The following is a 13,023-nucleotide window of genomic DNA, read 5'->3' as shown; positions in this document are numbered from 1 at the left end:
CCTGGTTGTCGACAACCTCCCAGCTGACTACCTTCATATTGCATCTCAGGCCATAGCCTACCCCATTTCTTTATAGATAAATAGCTCCATCACTGAACACACTATTCCATCTTTGTAGAAAACATCCTACATCATTCCTCTCCACAAAGGTGGCCTCTCTACTGACCTCTCGACTTATCACAATCCTGTCACCCCTATCAAAGATTCTTGAAAGATGTGTCCACTACCAACTCCTTACCCACCTTCTCACCAATAACTTATTATCCAAAATGCAACACAGTTTTTGACCATCACACAGACACCATCACTGCCCTAATCAATTTCACCAACACCACAAATACACATAGAAATCAAGGCAGACTAGTCTGCCATCTTCCTAGACCTATCCAAAGCATTCAATACAGTTTCCCACAATAAACTCTTAACCCACCTCTCTGAACTTAACATGGACAACCCCACCCTGCTCTGGTTCAAAAGTTATCTAAATAACCACCTTCGGTCAGTTAAATGGCATGATTCCCCATCACCACCTCTCCCAGTATCACTAGTGGATCCCCAGGGTTCCATTCTTAGCCCCCTTCTCTTCAATATTTTTACAAGCCAACTTCACTTAGCTACAACAAAAGCCAAAATAATTCAATATGCTGATGACACAACCCTAATCTGCTATGCATCTAATCTCCAGCATCTACAACAAAAAGCCCAGGAATCCTTCACAGAGATAGGAAACTGGTTAAATAAATCACAACTGATACTGAACCCAAACAAAACCCAACTCATACTATTCCACCCAATAAAGACTATTGTCCAATCCACCTTCACTATATTCTCAGCAAACAGGACCTCCATCTCTCCGGTCCCAGAGGCCAAATTACTAGGGATTATAATTGACCAACAACTAAGATTTAATAAATATATATCCTAACTATCTCCAAAGTGCACAAAAAGCTAGAGATCCTATACTGCTGCAAAAAGTACCTTATTTCAGAATCTAGAATTGCTATAGCCACTACCCATCTCTTAGCTACCTTACTTTATGCATGTCTAGTACTAACAAATGTAAATAAGACCAACCTCAACAAACTATCTACATGTTACCACAAAATCGCCAGATTTGCTGCCAATGCCAAATCTCATTCCCACCACTGTCAATCCGTGCTTACTTTACATTGGCTTGAGCTCCCCATCCTATTACGTTTCCACCAAATCAACCTAGCACACCAAATATTATACTATCCAGAAAAAGACCCTGCCCTATCTGGACTACTAAACTTCTATACTTCAAACAGACATTTACACTCCATCAGTAAAGCCCTGATAGAAAAAAATCCCATGCAGAAATAGCTCTGGGGAATCCTTCTTCCCTAATGAAGTTGCTAACACCTGGAAGAATCTTCCTCCTGACATTAGACTACAAAATAAAACACCCACTTTCAAAAGACTACTGAAAACACACCTTCTTACCAACCAGCTATGCAACTGCAATGGCCCACCTTAAACCCTTACTACACAGCAGCAGTTCTGCTTCCTTATCCCTCCTACTCTTAGTCACATACTCAACATTGCTCACTCTCTCTAACTTCTTGTGAATGCTACTAAATGCTCATTGTAAATATATAAATATTATACTTATTTTCTTCTATTGTTGCCTTATACTAAGCTCAATGTAATCTACTTGTTGAAACCAAGATGGCGGCGCCTTGAATGGCAGCGGCTTCTCCGACTCCCAGATGTATGTTACATGTTTTTTATATTTATGTGCTTTCTCCTATCAGTGTGTCGTCAGTTTTGTGAGGCGTTTTGTTGTCTATGTCTGGGATGCAGCGGTGATGTTTTTCTAATGGGTTCTCGTGAATTGCCTTGTTTTTTTGGATATTGCAGCTGCCATTGAGTTGGCCATGTTCATCTCTGGCCTTCAGGGATGGTGGCTGTGTTGAGCATGGGAACCGGAGCATGGCTTGTGGATTTCGGTCTTTGGTGGTGGTCGAGGATTGGTCCGGACAGTGGAGCGATGGCGGTGTTGGTGGATGGAGCTGCTAATCACTGAGGATGGTGTGGAGGGAAAAGACTGTTGCGGCCAATGTGGATTGATCGAGCGTGGGTTAGTGGTGTGCCAGTGGATAGGATTGGAGTGGTCTGAGGTGAACGGATGGGACTCTGGAACTTTTTGTTGGTGTTTGGGATGGCGTTGGCAATGGTATGGAAGGTGTGGATGGTGGGATGGATGCGGTCACTGGATGTCAACTCTTGGTCTGGCAAAGAATGGTTAGGAATGATTATTTGTATCTTGATCCCTTGGACTCTGCTGTTGCTGCTACTGCTGCTGTTGTTGTTGCTGTTGTTGGTATTGCTGTTATGTTATTTTTAACTGTAAGTTATTTGCACATGAGCTTTGTGAAATGTAATTTCGTTCAGCTGTGCATGTGCTGTATGGTCTGAATGACAATAAAGTTTTACTTGACTTGACTTGTCATGTATCTCTTGAGTTCTAATATCTCCTTTCAAAATTGTTATACCTTTGTAGTATGATATTAACTGATTCAACAGTCGTAATCTCTGTAACTTGTTACTATTATCTCTAAATGCTGTAACTACTGTACTTATGGAGCTTTTCTCCTGGGGCCTACACTGAAAATGGACATCAGCTATCCAGTCGGACACTTCTGGTAAACAAATGTAAAATAAAATAAAAAAAATGATATACCTGGCACTGCCAAGGATTGCCACCTTTGTTGTGATAGTCACCACAGCCAAGCTGATTTCTTACAGAACCTTTGTTATTCTTTGATTGTCGACAAGTCTGACACCACATTTGGGATGTGCTCTGCTGCATTCCTGAAAATGGATGTTGGGGAGTTTTGAACTTTTCATCATCAGCTGTCAGGTGCGTGCTAACTTGTTCTATATTTTATAGGTTAGCTTAAACAACAGGTACAAAAACTGTAACCTAACAAACTACACCAAAGTATCCACAGTGTCCATAAGACACAATGAGCAGGACAGTAGACAGATATGCTGTTGTCTGCCCCTCTTGCCGCAGCATCTGCAGAATTACATACAAGGTGCATGGTGATATTGGCATTCAAAGGCATGGCTGACATCTGTGACTGTAATTTAAATTTCCCGTCTCCATCCGACAAGCCTTCTAGGGACCATCTTATCTCAACAGCCAACTCTCATTGCAAATGCCAAAAAATAGATGATGGATTCAGGGTAGAACTGGAGGACACCATTGCCTGGGCTCCTTGTCTGAAGGATGAACTTCAGGGCTTTTGGGAGGGGGGTTGTTTTTATGAGCTGCCACTGCAACTGTGGAGTCGATCTTGGGAGTTTCTAACCAGCACATTCATATTTTTTTTGAGGTTGGAGGATCCTTTCACTCCAATATACGTGCCACATCATCAGAGTTCTCCCATACTGTCCTTGTCACCAGCTGAACCATTGTGTAGACAAAGTGGGTCAGAAAAGAAGAGGGTTGGGAAAATGGAAGGGTCCTGCAGGATGCACTTAGAGATGTAGGAGGGTCAGTGGAACATACTCTTTTTTGTCTCACTATTTCCATAATCTCCCTGAACTTTGGGTCATAGGAGGTGATGGGAATCAACATTTTCTTCATCTATGTCTAGTGTGGAAGACATCTGAAAGGAGTCCTCATGTCCCCATATGCATCCCCTCAGAGGTGGAGCCTGTAACTGATGAGGATACATGTAGCACAGCAGGCACATATGAACTAACTTCCACGGCCCCTAACAACTCTGTACTGTTCTGATCAGTGATAGGATTGGAGACAAAAATTACAGAGAGAGGGAGATCTTGGGCACAGGTAGAAAGGTGTCTAGATGCTAAGGGTGGCAAATGCAGTGGGGACTGCAACACCTGCATCAAAAATGAGACTAATACCATGGCATGGTGTGTGGGAGTAACCCAGAGTCAATGAAGCCGAGACCTAATAGGAAAGAAGCAGTGATCAAAAGGACCAGTCTTTACATAGACCTCAACAGCACCACCCTCAGCATTGAGACACACGTACCTGTAAGTCCTGAGGTTGATATTAAGGGCAGTGACCCAGCAGGTTGGAAAGTTGACCATAGTGAGATCAGCAACAGCTCTGATGGGGTCAGAACAAAGTCCAATGACTATTGGTCAAGCCCTTCCCCTGCTTAGAAAGGCTTAATCAACCCATTGTTAATACAAGCAGCATAGCCAATATTAGAGGTTGAGACTCTGATGGCTGCAAGGATCACAGCTGAGGCTGACAGTGACAAAAACGTTGTTGTCTGTACCTGTGAGTCAATCATCAGATTCACTGGAACAGAAGCTGTGATCAGACTTGGTGAGGAGACTCTGGAAGCAGGATCTGCTCTAAATCCAAATGGAGAAAGAGCTTGAGACACCATTATTATGTTAACCGCATAAAATGCTGCCATCATTTTCTTGTAACCTATCTCTAAACAAACACTTCTCTGAGACCTAAAGGACCTAGCAGAGGAGGGCCTGGAGGGAACAAAGGTGTTTCTTACTGCCACAGCTTTAATCAGTTTTCTAGGTGATGTTATAATATGAACTAGAAGTTTATGAACCTCTGAAGGGGAGGAAACTGAAGAAGACTCTTCAGTTCTGGGTCTTTTTGAGCTAGGACCTCAAGAGGAATCTTTATGTTGCTCAGCGCTTTCACTCTGAATTTTGTAAGACTTGTCAAGTATGTGCTTCTTGGAATGCTCTTTCTCCCTGTGTTGACCCTTATCTTTTGGCTGGTAAGTCTTGAGCTCAGAATTTGAGCTCAGAAGTCAATCTTGAAGTAGAGGTTGAGACCTTACTCACAGCTGAATGCAAATAGTGTTGATATTTCTCCAGAAACATTTATTTCTATTTATTGTTTAACAAATGAAGTTGATAACAAGGTAAACTAACAACTGTCCAGATGAACACAGCAAAGTACAGCTGTGAAGGCCAAAAAAAAAAAACAGGTGGATGGGTGGATATTAAATAAAAAAAATAAGAGAAAAAAAGTGGAATAAATTGACCTGAGAGAAGTCCCATGGTTAAAAAATATTAAGAAATAATTCAGATTCACATTGAAAAAAGGAAAACAAAAAGCAGCACTTTTCTGTCAGCTAAAGCAAAATACCAAAAGTAGCTTAGAGTCATTTCTGTGATGTGAGCACTTAGTGCTGGAAGATAGATTTGAAAAGGAAGGCAATTTGCAGAGCATTATGATTAAGGGAAGGGGCCATTAGTCCAGAAATCTTTCAGACGTCAAGCTGCTCAAGTCTGCTGTCTTAGTCCTGCGGAACTCTGATCTCAGGTCATAAGTTACTTCCAGATGGCGAAGAGAATTTCTAACATTCTGAAGATGGTCAAATGATCCATAAAACAAAAAGGTGATATTATTTGGATAGTCTTCAATAAATTTGTTTAGAACAAATGTATTAAAGGGCAGAAAAGCTTCATAAGAAAATCGCATTAGTCTGCCAAGTCACCATTAAACTTACACAAAACAAGGAAGATAATGTGAGGCTTCATTTCCCACTCTCCACCTCGACTCCTTGTCTGATGAATTAGGTGAGTTGTGGAGAGTCAGATTTCCATCCAATTTCATTTCAGTAGCTTTATTAAGTTCTACTGTCTTTCAGGTTATGTGTAACAGTTTCCTGAAACCAAACCTTTTTTTATCATCAGTTCTGTGCAAGGCCCAATGTTGAGGAATGTCTGCTGCTGTGTTAGATATTAGAGCTTGAACTTTTAAGGTGTTTAAAGAATCATGGGTATTGTACCTAGAAGCTTTATTCCTGGATGTGTTTATTCCACCTTTTTGCTTTTATCTTAGGTTATGCAGACACAGAACATTCTGATTCAAGTGCAACCAAATATGAAGAAAGACTTACTGTCTGGTGTAGAAACATTTCAAGTGAATGTGAAAGAGTTCTATAAAGATTATGATATCAAGTAAGTATTGATACCTTGTACTGCAATGAAATGGGCAATCAGTACTATTGTTAAAATGGCATATGCAAAACCATTGTAGTTCTTACAACAAACAAATATGAACCATCATGTATTAATATTGGTAAAAATATACAAAATTCACACTTGAGTGTCTTTTTCGCAAGATATTTCAGTAACATAAAATTGTTTTTTTCTTTATTTTCCGTCTTTGTCCTTTTCAGCTGCTCAAAGTTGCTCCAAATACTGTAGTTTCGGGTTCCCAGTACTGCTCCATAGGCTGGAACCAAGTGGTCATTAGTAGGTTGAGAAAGAAAAGTAGTAACACTGAGCAGAGCAACCCCTTGCAGCATCACATAAGCAGTCCTTGCATATCAAAACATGTTTGTTTTTCTTTCTTATGCCCCACACTAGGTGGATGTTTGAAGTCGTGTGCATCACCATACTTCAACATGTAACTTTTTGAAATTTCAGTACCTGCTTTGTTGAGTTCAGAGATGTGGAGACTGAATAGCTGAAAATATGGACTTACATATACCAAGTCTGAAACTGCCATTTCTTAGAATATTCCCTTTTCTCTGAGGTATGGTAATCTTGGACCTATAATATATGTTTGGGGGTGAGAGAGGCTTGACCCTCAAATGGGGGGGAGGGGTACAGGAGGGCTTGTGACCTGGAAACAATGAAGTTTAAAGGAGAAGAGCAATGTCTGAAATTGAGTCTCCACCTTCATGCTCGTTTTTTTCCCCAGCATGTATGGACTTGGTAGTTTGGTTGTGGGATGGTATAGGGTTGGGTGCTGGCATATTGGTTAAGGTGTTTACCTCACAAACAAGAGGTACAGGGTTCAATTTTCACCAAGGGAAGTTAGCTAGGCTTAAAATGGAACACAAGGGCAGTTACTTAGTATTTACTTATGAACCTATGAGTCCTGACATTTCACCAGGTAATCCAATTAACATCATTTAGCTTCCAATCACAATGCCTAATTCAACAGGTATCTGCCATGTAATTACAGCTATGCTCCTGACATCAGAGGAGTGTTAAACCTCAGGCAGAAACCCCACCCTCCCATCCCGGAATGTGTGGACCAGTGATGATCATTCCTTCCCACTCCTCCATGTCTGGCTCCTCCAGGGCCCAAGCCACTAATGATACTTGAATTATCTGGGCCACAATCACGGTTCTATCCCTGTATGAGATAGAACTAGGGACAATAACAATTACATGTTAAGTGTGAATGCATCTGCTGTTTGCACTTGGATGTCTAAATTACAAACATTATATACCATTTTAATTAGCATATAATATGAAGGAAGAAGCATCCAGGTCTTAAAAATGATTGAATTATTGTTTCAAAATGTAGCTTACAAATCAAACCACAGTTCAAACAAAAAGTACACTAAACTTGACAAATTTATTGAAAGCAATTTCTAGCATTATTCTAAGTTGTATTGCATTGTTGGGAAGAATATCATGGATCGGCAATGCAATGACATCACTATGGTAACATATGTTCACCATGCCTGTTACAGACAAACTTTTCATGCAGGCAGTAAATGTATTTAGAATTTAAAGTGCAAGGAGTTTAGTTTAATGTGAGTGTCACATCAAATATAATTATGCACATTTGATCTAGACACTTAGAATGAGATTTCATTGGCGTACTGAAATAACAAAACCACTCTTTTATCATTTACCCCTCCTCATGTGGACCTCTTTATATCACATTAGTTGGTCAACTCAATGCATCTGTGTTTATTCTGTTATTTGGTGGTTTTGAACCAGGAACAAAAGGCTAAACAGAAGACTTTGGACTGGCACAACAATATCATGTAAAGTGTTACTAAGATCTGACCCTGTCAGTCAAAAGCAGACAGGTAGCAGTGGATAGAATTGGAGCAGCAATCCAAACAATGTCTCCATGTTTACCTCCCCCCACCCAAAAATACAATTTTCACATGTCCTTGTGACAATAAATTATCTTACTGTGGATAACAATGAAATGTGTAGCGAAGGTATGGAAGGGATGGCAGTGAAATGTGCAGTGAAGGCATGGAAGGGATAACAGCAAAATGTGCAGTGAAGGTATGGAAGGGATAACAGTGAAATGTGCAGTGAAGGTAGGGAAGGGATAACGATGAAATGTGCCATGAAGGTATGAAAGGGATAACAGTGAAAATGTACAGTGAAGGTATGGAAGGGATGACAGTGAGATGTGCAGTAAAGGTACGGAAGGGATAACAGTGAAAATGTACAGTGAAGGTATGGAAGGGATGACAGTGAAATGTGCAGTGAATGTATATAAGGGATAACAGTGAAATGTGCAGTGAAGGTTTGAAAGGTATAGCAATGAAATGTGCATCGAAGGTATAGGAGGGATAACAATGAAATGAGCAGTGAAGGTTTGGAAGGGATGACAGTGAAATGTGCAGTGAAGGTATGGAAGGGGTGACAGTGAAATATGCAGTGAAGGTATGGAAAGGATAACAATGAAATGTGCAGTGAAGGTATGGAAGGGATAGCAGTGAAATGTGCAGTGAAGGTATGACAGCGAAATGTGCAGTGAAGGTATGGAAGGGATAACAGTGAAGGTATGGAAGGAATAACAGTGAAATGTGCAGTGAATGTATGGAAGGGATGACAGTGAAATTTGCAGTGAAGGTATGAAGAGATGACAGTGAAATGTGCAGTGAAGGTATGGAAGGGTTGACAGTGAAGTGTGCAGTGAATGTATGGAAGGGTTGACAGTGAAGTGTGCAGTGAAGGTATGGAAAGGGTGACAGTGAAATGTGTAGTGAAGGTATGACAGCAAAATGTGCAGTGAATGTCTGGAAGGAATAACAGTGAAGGTATGGAAGGGATAATAGTGAAAAGTGCAGTGAAGGTATGGAAGGCATACCAGTGAAATGTTCAGTGAATGTATGGAAAGGATGACAGTGAAATGTGCAGTGAAGGAATGGAAGGGATGACAGTGAAATGTGCAGTGAAGGAATGGAAGGGATAACAGTGAAATGTGCAGTGAAGGTATGGAAGGAATAACAATGAAATGTGCAGTGAAGGTATGAAAGGGATAACAATGAAATGTGCAGTGAAGTTATGGAAGGAATAACAGTGAAGGTATGTAAGTCACTGATTATGCTGGCCCCATGAGTATTATGGGGAATCCTCAAATATACAAACTGGTTTTGTCACCTAATCTCATTTACCTTCACCCCTACACACAGTGTCTAAGAAACTCATGAATTCTTGACTTGATATTGTATCACAGGCAACAAAATTCAGCAGCATTTAATGTGTCAGATTCAGTACTAACCAAAAGTGGCATCCTTTCTTTGGACTGCTTCTTTCTAAGATGAACGGTTTGGTTAAACAGCTACATTGCTCTGGCTATTTGTACATCTGGCCATAAGAAACACTGGCTTGTTGCACTGTATGTTGAGAAACATGAGATGTGTTCTCTGTCGCATTATTTAAGTTCAGGATGAAATTTTCAGTGCTGGAGAAACCTGAGATTTAAATGATCTGCTCTGCTTTATTGTAGTAAGAAAACTTGACATTGTGCCTGTTAGACTTCCGGGGTGGTAGCGTCGTTGCCTCACAGCAAGAGGTTCTCCCATTCGATTCTCGGCTGGAGTGTGGGGAGTGCCTTCTGTGTGGAGTCTGCATGTCCTCCCCGTGGTTGGGTGGGCTTTCGAAAGACATGCGTAAATGGGCGTGCCTTCATTGAACGTCGAGCTGGCACCTCGGCGTTCGTGAAAATCTACTGCCAATCATTAGCGGACCGGAGTTACACTGTGGCGACCACTAACCGGGAAAAGCCGAAAGACAACAACAACAGCAGCAGTGATATGCAAGGTCATTGGAAAAAACAACATAGAAAACCAGTGGTAGGAAGGAGGTTTGGGTGTTTCTCATGCATGTATTTTATATGTAAATACTTTGTGTGATATACTCACATAAACTTTAGTTAAACACAAATTTCATGTGTGTGTGTGTGTGTGTGTGTGTGTGTGTGTGTGTGTGTGTATGTGTGTGTGTGTGTGTGTGTGCGTGTGCATGTGTGCGTGTGAGCGTGTGTGCATGTGTGCGTGTGTGCGTGTGTGAGCGTGTGTGCATGTGTGCGCGTGTGCGTGTGTGTGTGTGTGTGTGATATTGCCACAAAGTCCCATCTGCTTCAGTGTGGTACTTGCTGATACATAACAATAATAATCTGCTGCTGCATCATGTATTATATCATGAAAGTGGGATGGTGATGCTTGTGAAACTGGTGAAAGCACCCTTCACTTTTTGGATTTAGCTATGAAACTTTAATGCAGTCTTCAGCAGACTGGACACCAAAGAGCTGGGTCTGAGACTGAGCTATCATCTGGCTTGCAACTCCATATAGAAGTGAAATATGTAAGAGACCTGGATATAGAAATGAAATCACAAGCATTTTTTCCTCCCTACAGCCTAACCATCAGCTGTTACCAGCTTCTCTCCTCTTTCACTGGGTCTAAAAGACCCACCTTAGCCTCTAGCAGTCTCAACCTGACCCATGTCTGGGGTTAGTGAATCGATCAAGGGTGCTGGTGCCCCCATGGCAGCCTTGTGAGCTCCTTAAGTGCCATCTTCAGGAGGTGCATGTGCACATCTGCACATGTGCAACCTCCTGACCAAGTAGTGTATTTTTTGCTGGTTGTAGCTGACCAGACTATTAATGCTGCTATGGCAGTGATCCTAGGCTGCCTCCCTCCCCAGTGGTGGATGAGCCAATGTTGGCTGCTCATACCCATGGTCACCCACATGGCCCCTCCAGCATGCATACCACCAGCTGAACACAATTTGTCTGGGGAGCTGTAAGAGCTTTATCTCACTGTGAAACAGAACCAACAAAATCATAAGCAACTTGCTATAGTTGTTTTTTATTACATCTTGTTCTTTTGTAGACTGTCAGCCACTAACACTACTTTTGACAACTGTCAATCTCATTCACCCTTCGATTAACCTGATCACTCCACTTTATCCCTGAAAGGTTCCATTCTCATCAGTAGGCATTTGCCTTCATGGAGCCATGTTATGAGGCAGTGTTGGTGTTGAGACCTGGCCATTTGAAAAGGTATCTTCCAGGCAGGCTAAGCTTTTTTTTTCCTATATCCTTCTTCACCGTATCAGCTAGAGGTGTTCTGCTGAAGCATGCCTTGCAGTGCTGCATCCAGAGGGTATGTACACTTCCACATACCCTGAATCTCAAGTTAAAGTACTGTGTACTACTTGGTAGATGTATATAGCTATCATCAATTCATCCTTTGCTGTTAAAACACATTGTCTTTACCAGGTGATAGTCAAACAGTGGCAGACACTGCCTCCCTCCTCTCAGTATAAGAGAGCTAACAATGGCCATACATTTCTATTCCTCTCTGCCCAGCTAATCCAGCTCCTGAGTTGCTAAATCAAAGATAAACAAGCTAGGGAAGTGAATAATAGTCAGTCTCCTTCCCTGTTTGCCATCTCTTACACATTGGTGCATCTCTAAAATGTAAGAGTTAACTTATTTTTTAGGTTTCACTATGGTGCATTTAGTAATGCCCAGATGAAGCTCCAGCCAGATGAACACAACTAACTTTAGCTTCAGTAAGACAAAAAAAAGTTTTTCCCTGTGGAGGGAAGCTTCCCAAAACTTATGCATACATATATACCAATTTCATGGTATAATCGTGGAAAAAAGGGAAAAGAATTAAAAAAAAACAACAAATCATTTTTTAGCAATGTAATCAAAATAGCACTGGGAATAATTTCCTCTGACAGATATCAACTGATGAATTGAAACTTGTCACTTTCAATTAACAAGTTGCAACCTCATCCACTGTTAGCTTGGCAGCAGGTAAACCAAACATTGTTAACTCCATTTCTATCTCCCTAAGCCTTCTAGGCCATCCTAAGTAATGACAGTTCTTTCAGAAGATAGACCCATCCCTTCTTGCAGTGTGTCAAGTCTGATATCAAACACGCTGAGTCACAAAGGCTGAATCAAAGAAAATATCCCTGCCTTCCAATGGCGACAGTCTGTGTTGTTTGTGGGCACTGGGTAAAGATCAGTGCAGGTAGCAAATCTATATCTGGAGTTATGGTATAGGTCCATATGATGCAGTGGGGGTCATTGGGTAACCTGGAGTCAAACAAAGAGTGTCTATAACTTCATTTTAACTCTGTCTTCTACCATTGTTCTCAGTGTCATGATTAGATATTAACACCAGATACTAACCCTTCCTCTGTCCTTTCTTCAAGTTACAGTATCAGACCAGGGAAATGCAGTTACTATAAGACATTGTCATTTCATTAGGAATGCCCTCAATATCATCTCTGGAAAATAGTTGTAAAAAATGTACTCACAATATCTTCCTCAACGGCCTTACTATCTTCCAAGGGGACCATAAACCAAGACCATCACTTCACAAATTGACCACTTTAATGCCCAGGCTGTGATGGATCAGCTTTACTTTCACTGAAATGTGACTTTAAATAAAAAATTGAGTGGCAGATCAGTGTAGCAGTTGAAATAGCTGTATAACACAGGATGTAGCTTGGACCTCAGTGGCATTAAAAAATCTCCCCCATATGGCAATTGAGAATACATGTCATATCACTTAGGGATGTTGTCTAGTTTAAGTTTAAAAGGAGCTTCTCTTTATATCATCCCATAGACTGTTATATCCATGATCCTATAATCACAGGGAGGATCTCTAAGTAAAAACAGGTAGACTGGGAAGCACGTGATGACTCGCCATATGATGATGATGCTCTGAAGCCTTCAGCCGGAAAACAATACAAAAGTTCAGTTGGAGTTGCACATCAAAGGAAGTAGCAGGAAACAGTTACTTCTCTGACACAGGCAATGTTGTAGAGTGATGGGCCAATGAGTTCCCATATGAAAAATTAGCTGATGACACAGGATGTAGCTGATGGGGATATGTCACAGGAAGACATTCTGGAATTTTCTAGGGAAAGTCTACAGGAAACAGAGAACAAAGAATGTGCTCTAAGTTTAGAAGAAAATGACCTAAGGGAAGAGTTTCTTGATTTAATAGAGTTGAACAG

General features: G+C 41.1%; 1 protein-coding gene across 1 annotated transcript in view; it reads left to right on the top strand.

Annotated features, from left to right (window-relative positions):
- Positions 1 to 13,023, top strand: part of LOC122796791 (dynein axonemal heavy chain 5-like) — a 2,204,633-nt gene that overhangs the window by 697,778 nt on the left and 1,493,832 nt on the right. The window contains exon 29 of the mRNA XM_044065521.1: positions 5,828 to 5,946. Within this exon, the coding sequence (XP_043921456.1) occupies positions 5,828 to 5,946 (119 nt within the window). The remainder of the gene's footprint in view (positions 1 to 5,827; positions 5,947 to 13,023) is intronic.

This window comes from Protopterus annectens, chromosome 3.part0 (genome assembly GCF_019279795.1).
Source record: "Protopterus annectens isolate FY-2018-M chromosome 3.part0, PAN1.0, whole genome shotgun sequence".
Lineage (NCBI taxonomy): Eukaryota > Metazoa > Chordata > Ceratodontiformes > Protopteridae > Protopterus > Protopterus annectens.
This window is presented reverse-complemented; position numbering and strand designations above follow the sequence as displayed.